We start from the raw sequence: 27,216 nt of genomic DNA, 5'->3' as shown, positions 1-27,216 counted from the left end.
CCATCCTTGTTTTCAAATCCCTCCATGTCCTCAACCCTTCTTATCTCTGATCCCCTCCAGCCTGACAGCTCCCTGAGATCTCTGCACTCTGTCAATTCTGACCTCTTGAGCATTCCCGACTTTAATAACTCCAACATTGGCGGTTATGCCTTGAGCTAATCTCTGGAATTCCCTTCCTAAATCTCTCTGCCTCTCTTTTCTCCTTTAAGACACTCCTTAAAACCTACCTCTTTGTCCAAGCTCTTGGTCATCTGGCCTAATATTTCTTTATGTGGCTCTGTGTTAAATTTTGTCTGATAACACTTGTAAAGCACCTCAGGATGTTTTCTTACATTAAGGATGCACTGCAGCAACGCACCAAGGTTCCTTAGACAGCACCTTCCAACCCGCGACCTCTACCAACTAGAAGGACAAGGGCAGCAAATACACGGGAACACCACCACCTGCAAGTTCCCCGCCAAGTCACACACCATCCTGACTTGGAACTATATCGCCGTTCCTTCACTGTCGCTGGGTCAAAATCCTGGAACTCCCTTCCTAACAGCACTGTGGGTGTACCTACCTCACATGGACTGCAGCAGTTCAAGAAGGCAGCTCACCACCACCTTCTCAAGGGCAATTAGGGATGGGCAATAAATGCTGGCCTGGCCAGCGACACCCACATCCCATGAATGAATAAAAAAATATAAGAACATACGAAATAGGAGTAGGCCATTTGGCCGCTCAAGCCTACTCCACCATTCAATAAGATCATGGCTAATCTGATTGTGGCCTTAACGCCACTTCCCTGCCTGCTCCCATAACCCTTCACTCCCTTGTCAATCAAAAATCTGTCCAACTCAGCCTTGAATACATTCAATGACTCAACCGCCACTGCTTGCTGGGGAAGAGAATTCCAAACACTAATGACCCTCAGAGAGAAGAAATTCCTCCTCATCTCAGTCTTAAATGGGAGAGCCATTAATTTGAAACTGTGCCCCGAGTTCTAGATTCATGAAAGGAAACATCCTCTCAACATCTACCCTGTAAGCCCCCTCAGAATCTTATATGTTTCAATAAGATCACCTCTTAATCTTCTAAACTCCAATGATTATATAGGCCCAACCTGCTCAACCTTTCCTCATAAGAAAATCCCTCATCCCAGGAAACAACCTAGTGAACCTTCTCTGCACTGCTTCCATGCAAGTATGTCCCTCCTTAAATAAGGTGACCAAAACTGTACATAGTACTTTAAGTGCAGTCTCAGCAATGCCCTGTACAGTTGTAGCAAGACTTCCATACTTTTGTACTCCATCCCCCTTGTAATAAAGGCCAACATTCCACTTGCCTTCCTAATCACTTGCTGTACCTGCATGCTGACTTTTTGTGATTCACGTACAAGGACACCCAGGTCCCTCTGTACCGCAGCATTCTGCAGTCTCTCTCCATTTAAATAATATCCTGCTCTTTTATTCTTCCTGCCAAAGTGGACAACCTCACATTTTCCCACATTATACAAGTTGTTTTTGTATGGCTCAGCATGTTCTTGCAAATGGTTTTCATTTTCTCAGTTATTACACTAAGAATATCAACGTTGTACAGAACCATACTTGCAGTACTCTGCACAGTTCTGGTCTCCATGTGGAAAAGATGCAAAAAAGACTTACAAGATACCAGAACTGAGAGGTTATATCTATCAGGAAAGATGGAACAGGCTGGGACTCTTTACTCTTCAAAAAAGGCAGAGGGGTGACTAATAGACATCTTTAAAATTATGAAGGAAGGAACTTGATATGGTTGACGTAGATGTTTCTACTCGTGGGAGACGCCACAACTACCAGTCATAAATACAAGATGGTCACTAATAAATCCAATAGGGAATTCAGGAGAAACATCTTTACCGAGAGAGCAGCGAGAATGTGAAACTCGCTACCACATGGAGTAGTTGAGACAAATAGCATAAATGCATTTAAGGGGAGACTAGATAAGTATATGAGGGAGGAAAGAATTTGCTGATAGGGTGAGACGAAGTAAGATGGGAAGAAGTTTGTGTGAAGCATAAATACCAAATGGCCAGTTCCTGTGCTGTAAATTTAATGTACTACCACTGCCCTGTTCTCTCAATATCCCCATCTATTTTCCTCTGCCTAAAGTATTATCCATTTTCTGCTTAAAAGATGCAATGGTCTCTGCATTACTCTAAGCAGAAAATCAGCCTGTGTTCGAACGACTCACCTGTAAAGCCTCTCCTTATTCTCCTAGTGACCATTTTAAATTGATGACCTTTGTCACTGACTCCCTAACAAAAGGAAATAGTCTCCCTTTAGGTTATTTCAAAATCTGTCATACATTTGGAGAAAAATCTTTACTTTCTCATCCTGGCACTATCCTGGTGTATCTACTCTATGTGTTTCATAACAAGCATTATTTCATTAATGAGATGCCCAAAACTACACAATACTAACTGTAACCGTACCAATTTTTGTACGAATTCATCATTACTTGAGTCCTCATTTATAAAACACAAAATGCAATTTGCCATTTTTATGATTTTATCTACCTTCATTTGCACTTTCAGGGAACTATGCATTGAACCCATTGGTCTTGCTGTTCATTAACATCCTTCAGTGTCTGTCCACTGAATGTATAATCATATTCCTTGTTTTCCCTCCCAAAATGTATTCTCTCACACTTACATTAAATTGAATCTGCCAATTCTGTAGAACTATCTATACCTACCTGAAATCCTTTACTTATTGACAATCTCCAATAAGTTCCATCAGTGAGCTTTTGTACCTCAGGGAACCCAGCCACTCTGGAACAAGTTATGATTCTTCTTCTGCTAATGATCTTCAACCTTCAGAAAATGATGAAATTGCTGGACCTGACAAACAATGCCACAGATTATCTGGTGGATGCAACAGTGCACTGCAAACTGGCTGATCCGGCAAAATGTTCTCCTGTAGCCCCCGGAAGCAGCTTCACAACCATGGGCCAAACTTCCAGTCATAGAGGAGGTTTGGAGGCTCTGCTGTTGAAGACAGCAAAGTTTCACACTTGAAACAAACATAGCTTCTTCTGATACATCAAAGAAACGCCATGGTTTATGCACATGATTACTGGCATTTGTATAGTTCCCCTGAGCTCTCCTCCAATGCAAGGACATGAGCCTTTGCTCCTGGCTGAAGAATTCCTCTTCATCCTCCAGCTCCCCGAGGGCAAGGGGAATTCCTGCAATATGCTTAGGGGATGTTGCCTATGTTAGGCATGATAGACAACTATATTGCACATTAATAATTATGCATGTATTACATTGTACTTGAAAAATTGTTAAAGGTCGAATACTCAATTAGGTTAGGGACTTGGGCAATATAAAGACTGCATTATCCTTTATTAACATTTATTACAGCCTGATAAGTTATTTGCAGAAAAATGCAACATAAATAGCATAGCAATCAAGTGTTAAAAAATTTGAATAAAGCATTTTTGAATTAAGAGACTAGCCTCAGTCTCTTGAATAAATTCATTTCATTGCACCAACAAATTTAGAATAGAGGACTGACAAAGAGAAAACACCGCAGAAAATCTTTGGAGAGTCTATTTTTATTTAATTTTCATGATTTGTTTACATTGCAATTTATGTTACCTTCATTGCATTTTAAATTAAAAACTCAAAGGATTTTTCATCCTGCCTAACTGGGGGAAAAGTATATATTGTAGCATGTAGACTTGAAATCAGCCACCTTTGAACTTTGTTGTCACTAACATTATAGCACCTATTTTAAATTTATTACATTCATCTGTGGATCTTGTTGCCAACTATGAAGAACCTTGTTCCCCATTTGATTTATTAATACATTTATATTAGAAATGGATGTAAACTTCAATTTCCAGTATCAAATATGTCAGTAAATAAAAAGTTAAACTCTGCTTAATATGTGAATCCAATAAATTTAAATGCATGTCATGTTTGACAAAACAGCTGCTTAGGAGATTCAAATCTACAGTTTAATAAGTGTCAACTGGGAACATAATGTTAGTTGCAGCACCTGCGGGATAGTAAAAAAACAAATCAATACTTAAAAAAACCTCTTCACAATTCATTCATTAATAGGGCTGAATTTTATTCAGGCGCCGCACTCCGCGGTGGCAATCTTTCAACTCAGCGCGGCATCTGCATTTAGCGGCCGCCGCACAGCCCCCACGATACTATGCGCGGGGGCTCATTAGCATCAATCTGCCGAGCCTCCGCCCCTCCCCGCCCGATATTACGTGGGGAGACGCGGGACATTCGGCGCAGTGAGGAACCATTTGACAGCTATGGGGCCCTATTTTAAGCGCCCCAGCACCTGCTTCCTGACAGCTGTTAAAGAAATACTTACCTGATTGCTGAAGAGTGAGGCTGCTGTCAACCTGGCAGCAAAGCAGAAAGTGCTGCAGAAATGCAGGAGGTCAGGCAGCATCTGTGGAGAGAGAAGCAGAGTTAACTTGTCCAAGTTCACAGACCTGAAAGTTAACTCTGCTTCTCTCTCCACAAGATGCTGCCTGACATGTTGAGTGACCCCAGCACTTTCCGCTTTGCTGCCATATACTTACCCTATGTTCCAGTGTCCTGTGAAGTTGCGATCCTCTTCTCCCACTCAAGTGTAATATTCCTTCTTGCAGGCATGCTGCACCTGGGTGAATAATCTTAAATTAGCACATTCCAGGACGTGAGACTTAAATAGACCATAATAGGTATTACAAAGGTTTACAGAAAACACACTGACACAAATGGGAATACACTGGTGTCACAGCAATGTAAAAACGTCTTTCACTAAATGTTCCTCACCAACATGTGTGTCCTTTTCTCTGTGTGAATGATGTGTGCCAGCATGTAGCACCTATGTCACATCCCTGAAGGGCCAACGGTGCAAAGAAGAGCCAACGTATGCAATATCATTGCTATACCACCATTACACATGAGCGTCTCCTCTGATGCAATGATGTGGACATTGGCTCAATCAGCTGCTGCCTCTAATGCTTTACATTGGGATGCTGCAAATGTGGACTGGTGCACAGCAGGTGAGAGAGAGTGATGTGTGGCTTGCAGAGCTCACGTCAGTTCCTATGGAGCAGACAGCCTTTGTCTGATAAGCCACTTCTGTACATCCCCACCTCACTGTTAGCCCTGCGTGCAGAGCCTGGGTGCCATCTGCCCTCCCTTGCATGTAGGTCCTCAGCGTCCTCATAGTCCGAGGAGGAATCCTGTTGATGTCTCTCATCATGCCAGACCTGGCCCCTATTGGGTGCGTATTTGTGCAGAGCAGCAAAGAAAGGAGCTGGCCTTTTTGGCCCGTAGTACAGGGCATCACCCTATCCATACAGGCATTGGAGGTGCTCTTTCAGCATGCCGACCTCCTACCCAAATGGTGGCTCATGTAGCTCAGTGGCTGGCATTGTATCTCTCCTCTGCAGCAGTGGTGGAGTCGCTCACCGGTGTTGGGAGCCATGTCTGCAAAGGATAGCCCTTATCGCCAAGAAGCCACCTCTCCATCTGAGCCAGTTCAGTGAGCAGCGGTGGCAGCTGGGACTGGCGCAAGACCCAGGTGTCCTGGCAGCTGCCTGAGAAGTGATCACACATTTGATGAAAGTATCTGGGGTGTTCACATACCAGCTTCACATAGATTGAGAGGGCTCCTTTAATGGTGACGTCTGCAAGCGGTAACCTGACAGTAGGTCTGATGGCCACGAGTGCAGTCTATGAACATTATGAACATTGTTCTCTGACAATGGTGCCAGAACTAATAGCCCTCTGAAGCAGACATACTCACTGGCCCTCCGATGCAGGGCATTGGTGACCTCCCTGATGCAGCGGTGCACTGCTGACTGTGTAACCCTACAAAGGTCACTGTTGGGTCCCTAAAAGGCTGCAATGGCATCAGGCTTGAAAACTGCTGCCACTATTAAGAACAAAGGCATGGAATGTCCACCAGAGCCCATGGGCTGCAGGTCATCCTTGAGCAGGGCACAGAAACATGTCACCACCCTCTCTATATACACCATCTCCTCTGACATCCGATGGCACGTCATCTGGGGCCTGTAGATGCATGGCAACCGTAATGGCGTGCCCCCCTTGGGGGCTGCTGCTCACGACCAGGGGCCTCTACGTGGATCACACCTGCCTGTTGATATTGCCTCTGGCGCACATGAATCCTCGCGTACAGAGGATCACACAATGTAGGATGCGCCATATCTATTTTTCCATGTGATAAATAAAGTTGAATGCTACATGTATTCAAAGGTTCCTAACAGAGCATGGATTGATGTTGACGGGTACATCAGCTACTTTCCTACATCAACTATGTGCTGTGCCATAGCATTGCCCATCTTGGCCAGCATTCAGAGTGGTACAGCATGACCACATCAAGATCCTACCAGCTGAATCGATTGCCCCCACCATCCATAAAACCTTAATGCTCCTGCCCTTTCTGGCACCCTCCCCACACAGGGTACCTAGTGTGCCAAAGCCCCCTCACAAACACATAGCGTACACTGTTAACGGAGGGATGGTACATGGTACCTCTCTTCATGCCAGCACAGCTTTCCTTCCAGTAATCCCAGACCCCCTCCCTTTCAAAATGCAGAGTTAGACCCCTGCATATTCCCCCTCCCTCCCATAATGCAAAGTGAGGACCTGCTGGCTTTCCAGATCATGAACGGGACAGCACGTGATGGCCGCCCGTTCAACAAAAAATCTGGCAGTGTCGGTGGAGGCGCAGTGGCCCGCATAATCAGCATAGGTAAGTAATCATTACCATATGTTGATTGTGGTGCCATTGCCGTACCGAGGTCCCAATGCTGCTGGTAATATGCGTCGGGACCTCCTCGACGTCGCAGGTCAAGGCAGGCCTCTCCCCGCAACATTTTACTGGCCCCCACGCCGTGACCCATAGCGTTGAGGGGCTGGTAAAATTCAGCCCATACTGTGTTGGAAAACAGGTAGCCCAGTTCTGTTAAAGCACTCCTGTGTTCTAAAATGAAGAATCTTCAATGGCTAGCAGTAGACTTGAAGACACACAACTGTCACTGCCACTCTGTGTACATCCCTCAAATGAAAACAATTGCTCATTCATCAACAAATGCCTGTTGTGGATGATTCGATTGATAGGGCATTAGTTTAGGCAGTGACTCCTTCCCTTTTACAGAAGACTCTCCACCGGATTATCCTTTTCCACCACTTGCTCTGCGCACATTATGTGGCGTGCTTACTGAGCAAAGATTTTGGCCCAGATTTTGGAGTCAGTGGCAGAGCAAGGGTGCTCACTGCTGACCTTGAAGAAAACCTCATTAAGAGATCTAGTGATCTCTGTGGTGAGAACTTTTAACTCTCTTGCTGTGTAATTGATTGCAGCGTAGTTAGATGGGAATTCACAGCATTGAGCTGCAGTGATGCTATCAAGCTGCCCAAGCAGTCAATCACATTAAACAGTTCTTATAGACAGCCAATGAAGAAATGAAAAGCACCAAATCATAACTTTTTCAAAATTTAACAGAGAAAAATAAAGATTGGGACATAAACATGGAGTTAAGGTAGAAGCTGAAATATCAAACTTTAAATTTAATTATTTAAAAATCGGATTTAAAAATCTAGTAATCATAATGGAGACATTTGACAACATTCCACAAAAATTATTTTTTCAGGGCCAGAACAGTTTTTCAGCAGTAGTTGTTACTCAGATTGCCGTTAAAAAACACTTCATTGACAAAGGCTCAACTTTTTATGGAATTACTACGACAACGGAAAAGGGTAAGTTCTCACCAGATCAACTGATTTCACTGACTGCTGACTCCACTGCACAGCCTGTGGCAGAGCAGTGAATGACGGGCTGCAACTTCAGAACTTCCATGTTAATCAGTGCTTGCACTAAACCCTGAAGTTGCAGTCAGATTCAGAGGGATAATGATGAATATTGCAAATTCCAGGCCTTTATTTTCCCTCCTCCCATTGGAAGCAACTTAATCACATGTAATGTAGCAAAATATCTGCAGTTGCAAGATAATGCAAAGACATACCATTGCAGAAGACTCTCCACTGGATTATGCTTTTCCACCACTTGCTCTGCGCACAGTAGATAATGGATTTTCCCTCTGTGCTGGGGTCATGATTTAAAGATACACCACAGTGAGGTAGAGTTAACAGAGAAATTACAGACATTCCTTCTCTTTGTGAGCTGTTCCTGATAAACGCTTGGAGACCAGGGATCAGGCTGTGTCCCACTTCCTCAACTGAGCCAACTAAGAAGGGGGGCAGGACAAAAATATCTTGAACCAATCTTTTGCAGTTTCTGCTATTAGACATCCTGAAGCTGAAGGGTGTGATGAAGGCAAGCATCTAGACATGAAAAAGCATTGGCTTTGTCATAATTACCTCTTCTTTATTAAGAATAAATAGATTTTTTTTAAAAAATACATGCAGTTATTACAATATGTCTCAATATGTGAAACAAGTTTCAAAATAAAATCTAAGGCTCAACTCCTAAGTTTGGAGTTACAAGTATATAATAGCCATTTAGAACATTTTAGTATTTTTCAATTACCACACACCAATTCCCTTGATCATAATAACTCTGTACAATCCTAATATTAGATATACTTCTACATATGTTTTCCAAATCTCCATCAGAGAAAATATGATAGTAGCGATGGAAAACTGCAAGTTCTTTGGGTCCAGTGGGTGGCAGTGGTGAGACACTATCAGCTTTAACTCCATCTTTCAAATGCCAAGGAACGAGCAGATCTTGTGACTCAAAAGAGGTTCTATTTGTGTGAATATGCAGCTTTGCACTGTTTTGTTTATTTACTGTGCCATTAACATCTGCCAACTGATTGAAACAAGCTAAATCCATTTTACTGGTATCTTGATCTTCATCCACTGTTGGCATTGCGTTGCAATTTTTTTGTGATTGGATTGTTTTTTCTTTTCTTTCCATGAGATATTTAGATTTTACTTTGTTTTGTTCTTGCTCCATTGCCCAAACATAAATAAGTCCCTTGCCTCCTGGTCGTAGAATTCTCACAATCTCTTTGATGGCTGACAGCCTCCTTCCCTATAAAAAAGAACTCACTGAACAAGACCTAATGCAAAATGGAGCAAGATATTTTATACATATTGCAGTTACCAGTTTACAGTAGAACATGATGTAGAAACTGCTTAAGTACAATAAGTCTATTATCCACACATATCCCCATTTAGATCCCCTCATACCATGTACCACTCCTCAGATTAGGGTTTGCAGGCAACTTGCCGTTTTAAAAAAAAATGTGTACACTTAATACCAAACCCATGCACATGACAAAATGGTACAAGTGTCAGGACTAAAGTCTTACTTATTTTGGGAAAAGTGTCTTCACTTTTAAAAACTTAATAGATAGATACAGATTATTCCAAGAGTGCAGTGGAATATCCAATTTCTCTGTGAATGGGAAAGGACTATTAAGTTGAGTAAGTTATGAAATTCTTCCTTACTAGTGAAATAACTAGGCACTCCATGGTTCACAATTATCAAGTCTGCACAAACACAATATAGCAAATAAAAAGAAAAATACAGTTGTGAAGTTTTGAAGAAGACCCAAAATATTAACTTCACCCAGTCCAGTGTTTCGAGCAATTTCTGTTATTGTTCAATAATAGCTTGGTCAATGAAATGGGCTTTGACTAGGCTTTTGAAGGAGGAAAGTAAAAGTGCAGAGGTGTTTGGGCAGGGAGTTACAGAGAGAAGTGCCAATGTGGCTGAAAGCTCTGTGATCAATAGTGAAACAGAGAAGAGGAATGTAGAAAAGGTCCAAATCAGAGGACCAGAGAGAATAGGCAGGGCAGAAATCAGACGAAAGGGATTCAAACAGGGAATTGTCAGAGATACAAGCATGGAGCCGAGAGGTAGCAACATATTCAAAAGGCCTATAAAGGGAATGGTGGGTGGGGGGAAAGAGAGGAGGGGTGATTGTTGGAGTGTATAGATGACTGATCATTGACCATTTGAGGAAGACAGTGATGGCTATTTTGAAATGGAGAGGAACATTGCAAGAGCAAATGAGAGCCATTTACAATCTCAGGAAGCATTGGGTCAGGGGATGAGTTATAGAAGAGATGAGCTTTGAGGGACAAATAGGGGAAGTTGGGAACAAAACTGCAGAATGACAGGGTTTAAAGGAGCATAGGGTTTTTACAACAGATTTGGGAATTAGACTTATTTAAAAAAAATAGTATCAGTCTATTTAAAGATTGTCACAAGCCTGTCTATTTCCTTCCTCCACCATCATCTGCATTGATCAGCTAAAACACAACAAATATTCACCAAGGTTAAGGTGGGGTTGGGGGGTTGGGGGGGCATTATCATTCTCAACTCTTTCCCAAATTGCTTTCTCTTTGAACAGCAATCACCACAGACACACAGACTCTTAGATCATGCAACTTATCTCTCAAATCTTTCTCTAGAATAGGCTGGCTTTCACCTCAACATTCTCATTAGAGAGGTAAATTGAAAAGATGTAAAACTCTTCTGAAGAAATGGCACCATTTTTACAGCATATGACTAATTTCACACAATTATAGTGAGTACTCAGCCAAGTTATCACACCACATGAATTTATTGCATTTTAGACCCAATTGGAACATGAGACAGATGGAGGTGATATTTTTTAACCTTTATTAGTTATTGTGCAAAGAAAAAAACTAAAGCTATTACTTTACCAAATATTCACTGGTTCAAACTAAAAGTACAAAATAAAATATGGAACATGTTACAATTCTCAGTACATTCTCAAAGATAAATTTAAAGTTACCTCTGTTGAAAAGTGATGAACAACAGCTATAGATATACAGGCATCACAAACTCCACTACGCAGCGGCACAAGCAAGGCATCAGAAATGAAGACCTCAAATTTTCTCTCTCTGCAAATATCAGCAAGATTTTTGCTGCGATCACAACCCACCTGTTAAATGGGAATGTAAAAAAGTACGTAATAGAACTTTTTTTAAAGTATGAATTATGCAATCACAAAATTTTCAACTTCCAAATCAACTATTAACAAGCTGCTATTCATTTTATATATAAATGGGTTTCAACTCAGTAAATCAAGTATTTATCATGTATTGAGTTCTGATGAAAGGTCATAGACCTGAAACATTAACTCTATTTTTCTCTCTCCACAGATTCTGCTAGATCTGCTGAGTATTTCCAGCATTTTCTGTTTTCAGCATCCGCAGTATTTTGCTTTTACATTTATTGAGTAGTCTGATATTCAGATTGAAGGTTCTGAGAGAATATTAAGCACATAAATGAGATTTTACGTCACTTCTTTGGATACAAGAAAATGCATTAAATATTATGACAGTTCTGAGTTAATACTTGCAGAAGTAAGTGCAAATAGCTGTGATATTATTCCTGATATTAAGTAATCTTTATTACAGACTAGAACCCTCAACATTTTAGTGGCAAGTTGTGTCAAAAAATTATCAGCAACATCAAAATAATGGACGACACATTTTGATGTTTTATACTACCTAACCTCACACAGAAGCAAATCCCTTTCCACTCAATTTACCTGACGTACACCTCAAACTCCTCTTTGTTATATTTATTATGAGACTTTACAATCACAATCTCCCAAAACGTCCAACCTTTCTAAAATTTGTTCTACTTCAATTATTAATCCTGAGCATTGATGGCTACAGTCAGAATCCAGATAAATATGTGATATGAAAAAAATTACTGAGCTCAGTGTTGATCTAAGAATTTATAATAATAAGCACATTAGAATGGTCCTTCCCAGTAGAACAAGTAATTTGCTGCCTGGCTGTTAAGCTGGAGGCTGTAAGTTCAACTAGCTAGCTGTTTTTTAAAATTTCTATTGGTTCCAGTTAAGGAAGTCATTTGATGCATGCAGTCTATAAAATGAAATTTTCCATTTCAAAAAGGAGATATGGGAGAGAAACAAATGTAATAAAAATGGGAGATATGGGACAAAAGATAAGCCCATGAGCTGCGTATATTTTGTAATCAATTGTATCCTGACCTAAATAACGAGTACTTTTGAAAGTTTGATAAACATAGCTCAAAGCATTATTGACTCTGACGTGCATACTCATTCAATACTCTTATCAGCCCTGTAACACATCGAGTGGCAGCAGATAATTTGTTTGACACAGCACACATAAAAATGACCTTCATCTTGCACGATATTAAACTATTAACCCCATGCAACATAAATACCCTCTCTGTGCTCAGAATACATTAGGCAACATCACCTTATTTAACGGTCTAAAAAGAAAAGGCCAATTAGGGATATTATAAGCAACTACAACAAAAATAATACGTGAAAAATGTTGCTGTAGTTTTGTGGTTGAGAAACAGGGGATGGGACAGAGGGGCAGATTGGGGAATGGGTTGGATGCTGGGGAGGAACTAATATTTTCTGCAGAACTGGAAGTAGTAGCAGTATGGTGAATGGGGGCGGAGCAGAGAAAGAAGAAGCCAGCAAAGGGGTGTGAAACCTGGAGACCTTCCTGTGGGTAGACAGGAACGGAGACGGAGAATTCCTACTGGAAGGACTGAATGGAAAGGGAGAAGGAATGTCCTTGAACTCATGGCTATCAGACTATGGCATGCTTCATTATATAGCTATTGAGGCAAACTAAACGATCGTTTAAAAAGGAGTGAAATGAATGTTTAAAAAAAGAGGAATATAAAAGAATCTGGGAGAAATGGGGTTACAGGAGGTACCGGGGCCCAATGACCTCCACCTCTGTTGTATTGTCTATCACTCAATAGAAAATGTTCTTTATTGAGTCCGAGCCCAGATCAAGGTTTAGAAATGTTGGCATTTAGCTGAGTTTAGAATGATATACCATGAGAAATTCCCCAAACACCAAACCCTTGTAAAATTTAAAAGCCTCAACTTCTCCTGTGAACCCATTCTTAGTAATCGATGCTGAATGCAGTTTCTGCAACCTTAATTTAAAAATGCAAAAGTTAAACACAACTATTTTGTATTTGAAGATTAAGAAACATATTTACCATGAACAAGTCCTTGTTCACACCTAGGTATTTGCCATTTCCACAACCAACATCAACCACAAAAGCTCCCACTGGCAGTGCTTTGAGGAATTCGGTCACCTTTGGCCATGGAGTGTGCCTGGTACTGCTGAAGTGGCCAGCAATCTCGTCATAGACATCATGCACATACTTGTGCTCCAGCTTTGAGGCATCTTCATTACTACTTGGGACTGAGGGTGGGGAGTCCCTGCACTTGCAACTAATCTGACTGTCACAGACTTCTGGGTAAGCTGCAGACAAGAGCAGAACATCCTTTTTCTAATTACAACGGATATAATTTAACATCTGGATTTAGAGCCAAAAGAAAATTGCACATGTAAAACTTTTGTATATTTCAGTTAACACAAAAATTCCAAAGACAACACCACACAGTAACAATCTGAAGTTAAACAAAGTTTTCCTTTCAATTGATTATTTCACAAGCCCAATGCATTAATTGTAAAGCTCTGTGCTTTTCCTCCACCTACAGATAAGTAAGCCAACTTCTATCCTATTCAAGCACTCCACTTTGTTAATCTGGTAATTATGTATCAATTGTTTAATTATATGCAGGTGGAGGGTGTTAACTGGGGTCTTACTTGAGCACTTATAAGCAGACACTTACTGAGACTGGTGGAGGGTTTTGAGTGAGGAACTACATGTTCGTAATCCTTTTATTCTGCACAATAAATGTGAAACTGAGTAAAGATAGGTTCCAGTATTATCCTTTCATAACAAGCTTTCTGAAGTTTAACACACTTCTCACCTGGATGCTCCATTTCCCATCCTCCTTATTAATTCATTGTGAAATTGTACAATCTATTGCAGAGATAGAATGTTTTGATCAAGATTTGATTGTCAGCTTAGTTTAGTTGGTAGCACAAATAAATCTGACCTGGTATTGCTGAATGCCAACACTGCCTGGCAAACATGGGAAAAATTGTTTAATTCCTCAACACCCTCGAGGAGATTTTAAAACACTAAAAATAGTCCCTAGACGAGAAATATGTTATTTGGTAAATTCAATGATGGGCTACAGCAGTGTCAGCAGAGCAGAGAGAGAGAGAATATGGCAGTAACGGCCATAGAATTTCCCACTGCACCATAAAGAGTTGATCATGTCCTTGGAGGAGCGGTTGAACTTTCTAGCTAAGGAAGGAAGCATTAGAACATAAAGCTGAGCGAGAAAGGCCTCTTGGTTCATTGAGGCCACTCCACATGGAGTCGGTTTCCATGATTTTGCTATCATAAATTATTTCCCTGCCCCATCACCACCATGGTTAGTTTAAGAAATGGCAAGTTCCTTTTGCTGCCGCATCGGAAAATATTTCAATGTGATGTTACTCTTCCTATAGCTGTCAGTCTCAACAGATATTAAACTTGCTGTAAAAGGTGTTAATTTATACCAAATCAATTTTTTGCTGGAAGTCCGCTCTACGTGTCCACTTCAAGCTTAATAAAATTGTGTAAAGCACATGTAATAATATCATCTAATCAACTGGCAGTATCACATCATCAGGGGCTGAGGAGCAGAGATTAATACAGAATAAAAAGGGTGAGGTGTCTCAGCCTACTTTCATATGTGTTCCAATACATCAGCAGAGACTCAGATCAAATCACCCAGCCAACTTCTTGGTCAGGAAATAGTGCTCAGCATAGGAAGAACTCAGGAAAGAAAAAATGAAAACACATTTACCACAGTCACAGGGCGTCATCCTGATTTTTCGAAAGGTAAAACTTGTCCTTGTTCCCCTTTTGTTTAAGGTCAAGTTACTGATGTCACCACTAATGGTTGTGGTCTTTTGCAAATCTGATGCTGGCACAACATCAAACTTTCTAGGTGTAATTCTGTTGAATGCAGAAAAAAAAAGACAATCGGCCCAGGTTTTGCTGTGGTAACGAAAGCGAAACAGTCAGCGTCACCATCGTTACTAAACTGAAACGGTCAGCACATGCGCAGAACACAGAAATCCAGAAATTGTTGCCAATGATGCTACACTTTTACAATGGACATACAAGTGGCAGATGGAATTTAATACAGACAAGTGTGAAGTGATGCACTTTGGCAGAAGAGAATAGAGTGAGGCATTATAGATTTAATGGTGCAGTTCTAAAGAGTGATCAGGAACACAGGGTCCTGGGGGTGCATGTGCATTGATGTTTGAAGGTGGCAGGCCATATTCAGAGAGTGGTTAGCAAAGCATATGGTATATTGGGCTTCATAAATAGAAGTACAGAGTACAAAAGCAGGAAAGTTATACTGAACTTTTATAAAGCTCTGGTTAGTCCCCAACTAGAGTACTGCACCCAGTTCTGGTCACAACACTTTAGGAAGGAACCCTGGAGAGGGTGCAGAGGAGATTTACCAGAATGGTTCCAGGGATGGGGGATTTTAGCTGCAAGGTTAGGTTGGAAAAGCTGGGCTGTTCTCCCTGGCGCAAAGGAGCTTGAGGGGAGATTTGATAGAGATGTACAAGATTATGACAGGCTTAGACAAGGAAACTCTGCTCTCATGGTCATGCCCAGGAAAGACATATACTCCCACTTTTAAGATATGCATTTGATTCAATATGGACTCTTTGAAATTGACTTTTCCTTTTAAAAAAGTGGACAATGTGCTGCAAACATGGCCACCGAAGGTTAGATGACCTGACCTGTGTATTCAAAAACTGCCTCACTGTCTCTAATGGACAAAAGGATACATTCCAGACTAAGAGGTGTTGACTACACCCATCCTGAAAGCATCAAGAAACATTTCTGAATTGATTGGATTTCTTGAGACAAAGGAGGTGTGAAGTAGACACATCATAATAAAATAATATTTATCCACAGTGACAGCCATGAATTCCACATCCTGCTCTATTGTATGATCACGCCAGGGGAGACCACCATGTGCCAACTAAAAGTAGCTCTAATTTGATGGATTTTGACCTTATAAGGGAACGCTCTGGAGGGAGAGGTAGAGATCACAGCAACATCACAGAAGGCAGTCCGGCCAGGGTTAGTGGAAAGATCTAGCCTTAACAAGATGAAGCCGTGCTGTTAATTCTACACTTCAACTTGGTGCAGCAGAGAACTGAAAGTGACTGTCACCTTCAGTCTGAAATCTACAATGCCTCAACTAATTCAAGACTGCAAACATCCAGGCAATAACCTTTAAATGAGACTGTCCTACTTAGAAGATGTAACAGGTTTACCGTAAATCACGAACACCTACTATGCCTTGAACTCTTACCCTTTACTTTCTATCTATCTTCTTGAGAGCGCACATGTGAATGAATGCATACGTGAGTTGTGTTGTGAACATTCTGGGAAATGAATATCATTCAACGAATTAATCTTAGGTTTTAAACCTACAAGAAAACCTGTCATTTGTCTGTTCATTTGACCATAAAAACACTCAGGGGCTAACTCATCATTTTAAACAAAACATGATTGCGGTCAGTTGGGGGTTGAACAGTGGGAACGACCCACACCCCTTTACTACCTGTTCATAGAAACATAGAAAATAGGAGCAGGAACAGGCCATTCGGCCCTTTGGGTCTGCTCTGCCATTCAAAAAATGATCATGGCTGATCGTAAATTCAGTACCCTGTTCCCACTTTCTCCCCCTATCTCTTGATCCCTTTGGCATTAATATATCTATCTCTTTCTTGAATATATTTAATGACTTGTCCTCTACTGCCTTCTGCGGTAGAAAATTCAACAGGTTCATCACCCTCTGAGTGAAGAAATTTCTCCTCATCTCGGTTCTAAATGGCATACCCTGTATCCTGAGACTGCGACCCCTGGTTCTGGACTCCCCAGCCATCGGGAATATCCTCCTTGCATCTAGCCTGTCTAGTCCTGTTAGAATTTTATAGGTTTCTGTCAGATCCCCTCTCATTCTTCTAAACTCTAGTGAATATAGCCCTAGTTGACCCAATCTCTCCTCATACGTTACACCATTAACTAATGGTACAAGGACTAGGGGACACATATTAAAGGTTTTGAGATGCAGGGGGAATGTGAAGAGAAACATTTTTACGCAGCGAGTGGTAATTACCTGGAACTCGCTGCCCACTGGATTGCACTGGAGAGAGCAGGCATGGACTTGATGGGCTGAAAGGCCTCCTTCTATGCCGTAAACGACTATGACTTCTCCATAGGGTGTGTTGGTGCCACCCTGCACCCCACCACCGCCCCTCCCACAGAGTGCAATCCTTAAGCAATTAATGAAAATATCCATTTTTAGTCTGTTAGTCTTATTGTAAAATCCCTTGAAAAAGTTACTCCTTGTTGAATGAAGTGTAACTGAGTTTTTAATATGACGTAGTAAGTTCATAATTACTGCTAAACCGCCTCACTGGCCCTGAAAAGCTAATTTTGTATTTGTGGAATGTCAAATTTCTCCATGATAATAAAATCCCACATTTTCTTTTAAAGTTAATGACATTTTAGTTTCATCTTAATTCAAGCAATATCATTTATATTATCTGAAAAATTGTGTGATGATAATCAGTGCTTTTAACTTTCTATTTTTCTGTCTGTGAGAATACTTCAATGTGATTTGTTGCTTATCTTGGTTGCTGACATCACTGCTGCTGGACACCCAAGATTGAAACTGCTGTCACGAAGAGGGAAATCCACGCCACGGAGATTGGTAGATTTTTCTGGGCATCTATGACTATAAATATTTCTTTGAGGTCGGCGGCGAGCGCCGTTGCCCATTCTTTACATCAGGCATTAGCACTTCACACTTAGAAGATATGACGACATAGATAAACACGTCACAGCCAGCACTAAAATGATCAACAGTAAATTCCAAGTAGATTAGGGCTAACCTTCTGAAATGAATGTTTAAACAATAAAAGGTACAGACACCAGTTTAGTTTCTGGAAACTGTGGATGGATTGATCAGCAGAATGATTTTAAAAATAAATTTATTATTTAGGATTCCTAACCTCAATTTTCTGCTATGGTACATACACACTGTTGGCAGGTGCTGTAAATTGATCAACCATATCTGCAATAAATGAGAATACCCATCCACTATTTTTTGAAGCCGTACTCATGCTTATGGCCGACACCCGATCCAGAGCAAGATTAATTAACTGGGAGAAACCCAACTTCAATGGGGTAAGAACAGATGTGGGATGGGTAAATTGGAGTCAAAGGTTGGCAGGAAAAACAGTAGCTGAGCAATGGGCTACCTTCAAAGAGATAGTTCGGGCACAGTCAAGGTATGTTCCCTTGAAGGGAAAAGGTAGGGTAAACAAATCCACAGCACCACGGATGACAAAAGAGATATAGATTAAGATAAAGAAGAAAAAGTGTGCTTACGACAGATGCCAGATGGAAAATACTGATGAGAACCAGGCCGAATATAGGTTCAGAGGGGAAGTGAAAATAAGAGAAGTGAAGAGAGAGTATGAAAAGAGACTGGTGGTCAACATAAAAGGGAATCCCAAAGTTTTCTATAGACATATAAATAGTAAAAGGGTGGTAAAAGGAGGAGTGGGGCCAATTAGGGACCAAAAAAGGGAATTTGCGCACGGAGGCAGAGGGCATGGCTGAGGTATTAAATGAATACTTTACATCTGTCTTTACTAAAGATGATGCAACCCAGGCAATGGTGAAAAGGTAATTCAGACACTAGAAGGGTTTAAACTTGTTAAAGAGGAGGTATTGGATATGCTGTCTGTACTTAAAGTGGATAAGGCACCAGGACCGGATGAAATGCATCCAAGGATTAGATTAGATTAGATTAGATTAGAGATACAGCACTGAAACAGGCCCTTCGGCCCACCGAGTCTGTGCCGAACATCAACCACCCATTTATACTAATCCCACACTAATCCCATATTCCTACCAAACATCCCCACCTGTCCCTATATTTCCCTACCACCTACCTATACTAGTGGCAATTTATAATGGCCAATTTACCTATCAACCTGCAAGTCTTTTGGCTTGTGGGAGGAAACCGGAGCACCCGGAGAAAACCCACGCAGACACAGGGAGAACTTGCAAACTCCACACAGGCAGTGCCCGGAATCGAACCCGGGTCCCTGGAGCTGTGAGGCTGCGGTGCTAACCACTGTGCCGCCCTACTGAAGGAAGAGTGAGTGGAAAATTGTGGAGGCACTGGCCATAATTTTTCAGTCTTCTTTAGACTCAGGGGTGGTGCCAAAGGACTGGAGAATTGCAAAAGTTACACCCTTGTTCAAAAAAAGTGTAAAGATAAGCCCAGCAACTACAGGCCAGTCTGCTTAACTTCGGTGGTGGGGAAAATCCTAGAAAGAATAATTCAAGACAAAATCATTAGTCACATGGATAAATGCAGGTGAATTAAAGAATGCCAGCATGGATTTCTGAATGAAAAATCATGTTTAACTAACTTCCTCGAGTTTATTGAAGAGGTAACAGAGAGGGTTGTTGAGGGAAATACAGTTGATGTGGTGTACATGGACTTCCAAAAGGTGTTTGGTACAGTGTTGCACAACAGACTTGTGAGCAAAGTTAGAGCTCATGGAATAAACGGGACAGTAGCAACATGGATACGGGATTGTCTGAGTGACAGGAAACAGAGTAGTGGTTAATGGATGTTTTTCAGACTGGAGGAGGGTTGGTAGTGGAGTTCCCCAGGGTTCAGTGTTGGGACCCTTGCATTTCCTGATATATATTAATGACCAAGCCCTTGGTGTACTGGGCACAATTTCAAAATTTGCAGATGGTACAAACGTGAAAGCATTGTGACCCGTGAGGAGGATAGTGTAGAACTGCAAAGGACATAGACAAGCTGGTGGAATAGGTGGCAGATGAAGTTCAATGCGGAGACATGTGAAGTGATACATTTTGGTAGGAAGAACATGAAGACAAAATATAAAATAAAGGGTACAATACTAAAATGGATGCAGGAGCAGAGGGACCTGGGTGTATATGTGCATAAGTCATTGAAGGTGGAAGGACAGATTGAGCGATCAGTTAATAAAGCATACAGTATCCTGGGCTTTATTAATAGGGGCATAGAGTACAAGAGCAAGGAAGTTATGTTGAACTTGTATAAGACACTAGTTCAACCTCAGCTGGAGTACTGCGTTCAGTTCTGGGCGCCACGCTTCAGGAAAGATGTGAAGGCGTTAGAGAGGATGCAGAAACGATTCAGGAGAACAATTCCAGGGATGAGGAACTTCAGGTATGAAGATAAATTGGAGAAGTTGGGACTGTTTTCTTTGGAGAAGAGAAGCCTGAGAGGAGATTTGATAGAGGTATTCAAAATCATGAGGGGTCTGGAGAGATTAGATAGTGGGAAACTGTTCCGACTCGTGAAAAGGATTGAGAATGAGAGGGCGGAGATTTAAAGTAATTGGTAAAAGAAGCAAAATCGACATGAGGAAAAACTTTTTCAAGCAGCGTATGGTTAAGGTCTGGAATGTACTGCCTGAGTGTGGTGGAGCCAAGTTCAATTGAAGCATTCAACAGGGAATTATACTGTGATATGAAAAGGAAGACTGTGCAGGGTTACGGGGAGAAAGCGGGGGAGTGGCACTAGGTGTAATGCTCATTAGGTGCAGACACGATGAGCCGAATGGCCTCCTTCTGCGCTGTAACATTTCTGTGATTCTGTGACTATGACTTTCATGCCCCATAAATTTTCCTGGAGATAATTAAATGCATAAATAGAATTAACCATACAATTAACAAATCGTCATGCTTATAAAATTGTCTTTAAGAGAATACCACCAGTTGAGCGTGTAACATGAAGGAACACAAATATTCGTAGTTTCTTTCTAAAAAGCTGGTTTACTGCCAAAACAAAGAAAAATCAACAATTCCAACTTTGACAGGGGCTACACAAAACAATGACTTTTCTCTTTTCAAATGCCTGTTGGATCTTTTAAGCTTTTTTCAGATTCAGTGTTTCACTTTTTATATTTCGAAAAGCACAATAATTTTCCATGTGGACACATTCTGAGCAGCAGAGGCAAAGCGCTAGAGTTGGCTGCCAGGACACCGCCAGCAGCCCAATACAAGTAGACTATAAAGACACAGGTGACAAAAAAAAAAATCAACAGTGTCTTCATTGTTTGTCTATAAAGCTCACCACCAATGACACAAAATGCAGATAATTTAATTGCTTTTAGCTATTTGTTTTTAAATTTATGCAAGATTTTCAGTTTATCTAATCAGTATATTACTCACCCATGACTCCAAAGGTATCTGGATTCACCAGTCATTACCAGCAGACTACAACGGGGCAACATTACTGCAACACTGCGGCCATTTGGGTGCTTAAAATCCATCACAGTCTACAGATAAAAATGAAACTTTATTTTAAATCCAAAATAAGTAACATATAAATTAAAAGATGACAACCTAAAATCTGCTGTCACACAAAAAAGCCTGAGCTCAAAACAGTTTCCAACATAAGAAATGGCAGCAACAGGAAACTCCCACCTATGTATTGTGTGTGGGTATTTCTTACCTTAATTGATCGTATTTTCAATACGACAAATGAGAAAAAAAATCCTAATATTAAAATTAGCATTTATTAAAATGAATAGCAAACAGCAGATTGTGGTTGGACATGAAGCTGATTGCTATTAAACTTCAGAAGACTATTACACAAGATACTTTCTATCAGTGAGCAAGAGAGAGTTTCTGGAGATCGTTTTGAAGACTATAACACAATCCAACTACTTTAGGAATGAGAATACAGAAGCAAATCATTGCCAACTGAAAATTCTCCTTCAGCAATCCAACACCTGGGATCAATTTTCAAATTGGAACCAAAACGGGTGCAAAATCTGTGGGGCAGTTGCTCCACCCATCCATTTCATATACCATGAGGTCCCAAACTATTTTGAGGTGCAGGCTACATTTGCAAGCCGCTGGCGAGCTATGGGTACCAAGCAGAAAATCGTCCAACTCTCATGCTAAAGCACACAATCACGCCTGGAAAGGATGGGGACTCCTGCTCCTCCTGGACACACCAAACCAAAAAAAAAGCTTCCTGGGCTAACTTTTGGGCAGCCTCCCGTAATCCCTTTAAGGATCACTGGTTAGACCACTCAGCACCTGGTACAAATGGGAAGATCATGTGCTGTGCAGGCTCTGCTAATTGAACACAAAAATTGCAATCTGTGTCTTAATTTGTCTATTTAAGCAGCTGTTTCAGATAGGAAGGAAGCTTGCACAATTGCTTGTGGGGTACCTTGGGTGTCAAAGGTCTGCCCAGGTGGTCCCTTCTATTATCTGTGATTTTCAATTACTGACCCCCATTTTTCAGGGCAGAAAACAGGTGGCGAGCATTGGAAATCATCACCCACTTTCTACCCCCATTCAACCACCAGTCACAACACCCCAAAATGTTCTTGCCTGAAACGGTGGTTCAATCAGACTTTGAAAATTGCCCATGGGCCAGCAGTACATTGCACAGTTATATCAGGAATATGGAACAGCAATGTTAAATTTATATAGCACCTTTAACGTAATAAAATATTCCAAGAGCATAATGACAAAAATTTTAGCTTCTAATATATATTTTTAAATGGAATCACTATTTCCATTGACATGGAAAATGTTGGTGTTTGGAGGAGGAAGCAAAGGAAATTTTAAAATAAACCAGAGGGTGGAAGAGCAGCCAGTTAAAAATGAATATTTAGATCCTCTGGGAGATAAATCCACCTAATAAAACTGCCCACAAAAGGATCCAAGTTACTTAACAGGTAATTCCATTCAATTTTACTTGCATTGCCTCTTCAGCATTCACCTGAATGACGAGATCAATCGTAAGATTTTCTTTCAAATTTTCAGTGATATCAACTAGCTGTTTTACATAACCAATTATGAAAAATTACAACTTAATCTGAATTAATAATTGCAGCCAAATTATGTTTCAAATCAATTAGTTTAGTGATACAGCACTGAAACAGGCCCTTAAGCCCACCGAGTCTGTGTGACCAATAACCACCCATTTATACTAATCCGACATTAATCCCATATTCCCTGCCACATCCCCACAGTTCTCCTACCACCTACCTACAATTTACCTATCAACCTGAAAGTCTTTGGCTGTGAGAGGAAACCGAAGCACCCAGCGGAAACGCACGCGGTCACAGGGAGAACTTGCAAACACCGCACAGGCAGCACCCAGAACTGAACCCGGGTCACTGGAGCTGTGAGGCTGCAGTGCTAATTAGGAAGGCATGATTGGCCAAATACAAAGGGAAGGGTCTGCATCTTGCTATTATAGACAGAAATGCAGTGACATTGTAACGACCGAGGTGGAGGAGGGCACTGTCTGTTCCAGTTCCACTTCTCCACAGGTCGCAACATATGTTTAAATGTTTACCCAGTTACCAATAAGGTCAATCATAGACTCTATTCTTTATCCCAGAATAAAATACACCAACCAGGTTTCTTTAATAAACAACAAAATTATCAGTTTATTATAAAATAAGACACAACCAGTAATGAAGCAAAGCATTAACACACAGATTAAAATATGAATGTTTCCTTTTACCATAGCCACGCGTGTGCGAGCGCGTACACACACACTGTTACAAAAAAAATACTTTGGTCAAATACTTGCTAATTCTTGAAGTTTTTTTTTATAAAGATGTGGAACAAAAAGTTGTCCTGTTTTTCGTTTGGTGCCCCAAATACGCATAGACGTCTGTCACTGGGATCTTTCTCTGGAGCAATCCGTTCAGGCGGCGTTGAAGATTTATCCAACGATTTTACCAGCGTCTCAGGAGAAATGCGGCAACAGGCGTTTCAAGCAGGCATTTCTGGTTGAATTTCTCGATTTCTTACACTCGCTTCTAAGAGCTTCTCAAAGAGATGGAACAGGCTGAGCTGGGGTTTTTCCTTCAGGTTGATTTTTTAAACTCCAACTGACTGTCCAAAGCGAAACCAAAACAATATCTCAAGAGTCACACCTCCTGACCCCTATAAATCTTGTCTTGACACTTACATAGAAACATAGAAAATTGGAGCAAGAGTAGGCCATTCGGCCCTTTGAGCCTGCTCCGCCATTCATTATGATTATGGCTGATCATCCAACTCAGTAGCCTGTTCCAGCTTTCGCCCCATAGCTTTTGATCCCTTTAGACCCAAGAGCTATATTTAACTCCTTTTTGAAAACATTCAATGTTTTGGCCTCAACTGCTTTCTGTGGTAGTGAATTCCACAGGCTCACCACTCTCTGGGTGAAGACATTTCTCCTCATCTCAGTCCTAAAAGGTTTACCCCATATCCTTAGACTATGACCCCTGGTTCTGGACTCCCCCACCATTGGGAACATCCTTCCTGCATCTACCTTGTAAAGTCCTGTTAGAATTTTATAGGTTTCTATGAGATCCCCCCTCACTCTTCTGAACTCCAGCGAAAATAATCCTAACCGACTCAATCTCTCCTTATATGTCAGTCCCACCATCCCAGGAATCAGTCTGGTAAACCTTCGTTGCACTCCCTCTATAGCAAGAACATCCTTCCTCAGATAAGATGACCAAAACTGCACACAATATTCCAGGTGTGGCCTCACCAAGGCCCTGTATAATTGCAGCAAGACATCCCTGCTTCTGTACACTTCTCTATAAACATCTCCCCCAAGTTAAAAAACCCCTGCTGGATAATTATCTGAAGACAGGTGACTTCCAGTAAGGGTTGTTTACAAACCAAGTTCAAAAGACCTTACGATGACCTCTTTTTAAAAAAAAAAGTCCAGCATCTATGGAATCTTTTCAACTGTCCCAAATAAAACACAAGTCCTCAAAATTTAACAAAAAATGGAAGTACTTTCATAACAACATGAATACACTGCCTCACAAAAGTAGTAGGTATAGATATGTGCTACATTCCAAATCTTGGTCATAAAGTTGTGTTAAGACACCAAGAGGAGGTCTGGTGCTCCGCACAGGAAAAGGTAATCTGGGCCACACAAACACCAACTGAGAGGTTCAGAAAGCCTAATTAATATTTTTGTTTAAAATTCCAGTATAATAACTAAAAACAGATCACAGACAGCACTAAAACATAATATAAAAGGGAATTTTGTGACACAAAGCTTCCAGTGCGGGTCTTGCTAGATTGGGACATATAATTGACCCTATTCTGTATAGCCCCATCTCCAAGCCCATTTCTGCTTGGTGAGATCTGCACCAGGAGCTGCGCATGAAATTCTCCCTTAAATCTATTCTTTTTTTGTCAACTTTCTCTCTTCCTCCGCTCAAAATTCTGACTGGTGCTAGGTACAGTTCCACAGGTGATATCAGTAGCTTGCCCAAATGGCCCATCCTTCAGACATGCACACCTAGACAGTGAGAATCAATTGTTTATTAATCCACATTTGATCATATCCTCACCCAAATATCCATATGAGTACATTTTCCAACTGGAATCACCAGATAGTGGTACTGGAATCCCCCTCCCTTGCCCTGGGGTTGATGTGATTGTAGTGACCCATTTGCTGTTGTGGAGAAGATAAGTAAATGTGTAATCAAACTGAGGACTTTCTGTTCTTTGTGATAGTGGTGTCTTTGTTCACTAGGCCATTGAGTTAGCTATAACTTGGAAAACAATGTTTGTGTTTCTCGATGGTTAACTCCTGATTTTGCTCTTTCGTGGAACGGTGATGTAGTTGAAAAGGTGGAAAAGTTTGTACACCTTGGTTGGTTAGGGTCAGAGAATGGGAGTTGTGAAAACATAAAAAGCTTGGACTTGGTAAGTTTAAGCAGGATATGGAAGGCTAAAGATAACAAGAGTTTATGAAGCTCCCATTCATCGTTCACATGTAAGTGCTGGCAAATGAGAAATGTTGACAAGCAAAATATACTAAACAGCAGAGATGAGTTGGATGAGCAGAATACTGTGAATCCAGGATGCAAAGAATCAAGAAAAGTGTCATGCAGGCCCCCAGCTGCCAAGAATGAGGCACATATATTTCTCCACATGAACATTGATTTTTAAACTGTTAATAGAGTAAAGAACTTGCTTTTAAAAAAACACCAAACCCGTGACTGGAAAGATATTTGCATGGTAACAGACAGTGCTTGGAAAGGACAAAGGGGCCATTCCCTGCTCCAATTTAATCCACACTGGATTTTTGATTACCAGATGTTGAAGGTGGAGAGGCCTGCATTCCAAGTTAACTGTTAAGATGGCCGAATACAAAAAAAACATGGTCAGACCAGTTTAGTCACATGACTAACTGGCTGTTGGCGTTTTTTGAATTTGAACTTGCCACAGAGAATTCGAACTCAAAACTCTTTCCTCCTGGACTGAAAACATCTCTCTCCTGTCTGCTGCCATCTCTTTCTCACAGAACTGAAGGCCCACTGAAGACACATGAACCCGAAGAGAGAAAAGTCTCATACTGTGAACAAGGTTTAAGAAGGATACTGGGCACCAATGAAAAGCAAGATCTACCTACAAGCAAGGACGACAGCGAGCTCGAACCACACTAAAAACCCCTCTTCAGAGATTGCCTCAGACCTCTCCACTATCTTTCTTCTGCTCTTTTCTGTCTCTATTTGTATATGCGTATCGCATATGCATGTAGTGTGGGGCGGCGTGCATCCGCAGGTGTTAACCAAATTAGAGTTTAAGTTTTAATAAATTTCACTTCTCTTCTTTAAACCTGTTTGTGCTCATTTCTTTGCCTTATAATTGGAAAGCGGTGAACAGGGATTCACCAAGGAGGAACTAAAACAGTGTTTAAAAACAAAACCTTGTTACAATAAGACCAGGTGAAGGCTGAGAAAGACCGCCAGACACCTTTCTCACCTGGTTGTAACAGGAAATTGGGGGTCGTCTGGGATTTTACCTACAAACGAGAGAAATTGCAAGTGGGAAGCCAAATTGTTCCCAATCAAAAGAGCAAGATTAATACAGGTTTTCTTGTGGTTGTGTGTGATTGAATACTAACATGTCTGCAACTGAAACTAGCAGCTCTCCAAGCCAGGGTGAAGTAAATTGGGATAAGTTAAAAGCACTGTGTATGGAGGAATTGAGAAAAATGGCTGAGCAGCGTGGGATCACCACAGGTGGCAAGGCTAGGAAGTCTGAACTCCTAAGACGAGTGGCCAACCATTTTTCCCTTGAATCTGAAGAAGCAGAAGCAGTGTTAGAAGTAGACCCAGACAGGGCACGGCTAGCAAAGATACAACTGGAACATAAG

General features: G+C 41.1%; 1 protein-coding gene across 2 annotated transcripts in view; it reads right to left on the bottom strand.

The window, feature by feature from the left end:
• Positions 1 to 8,383: 8,383 nt before the first annotated feature.
• alkbh8 (alkB homolog 8, tRNA methyltransferase) overlaps positions 8,384 to 27,216 on the bottom strand; it is a 45,943-nt gene continuing 27,110 nt past the window's right edge. The window contains exons 7-11 of one of the 2 annotated variants that reach the window (XM_068033736.1): positions 21,237 to 21,343; positions 14,752 to 14,903; positions 13,038 to 13,306; positions 10,804 to 10,953; positions 8,384 to 9,068 (exon numbers count right to left, since the gene is read on the bottom strand). In XM_068033736.1, the coding sequence (XP_067889837.1) occupies positions 8,541 to 9,068; positions 10,804 to 10,953; positions 13,038 to 13,306; positions 14,752 to 14,903; positions 21,237 to 21,343 (1,206 nt within the window). In that variant the 3' untranslated portion in view covers positions 8,384 to 8,540. Of the gene's footprint in view, positions 9,097 to 10,803; positions 10,954 to 13,037; positions 13,307 to 14,751; positions 14,904 to 21,236; positions 21,344 to 27,216 lie in introns of both variants that reach the window. The other variant, XM_068033737.1, reaches the window with a different exon arrangement.

This window comes from Heterodontus francisci, chromosome 6 (assembly GCF_036365525.1).
Source record: "Heterodontus francisci isolate sHetFra1 chromosome 6, sHetFra1.hap1, whole genome shotgun sequence".
Classification (NCBI taxonomy): Eukaryota; Metazoa; Chordata; class Chondrichthyes; order Heterodontiformes; family Heterodontidae; genus Heterodontus; species Heterodontus francisci.
This window is presented reverse-complemented; position numbering and strand designations above follow the sequence as displayed.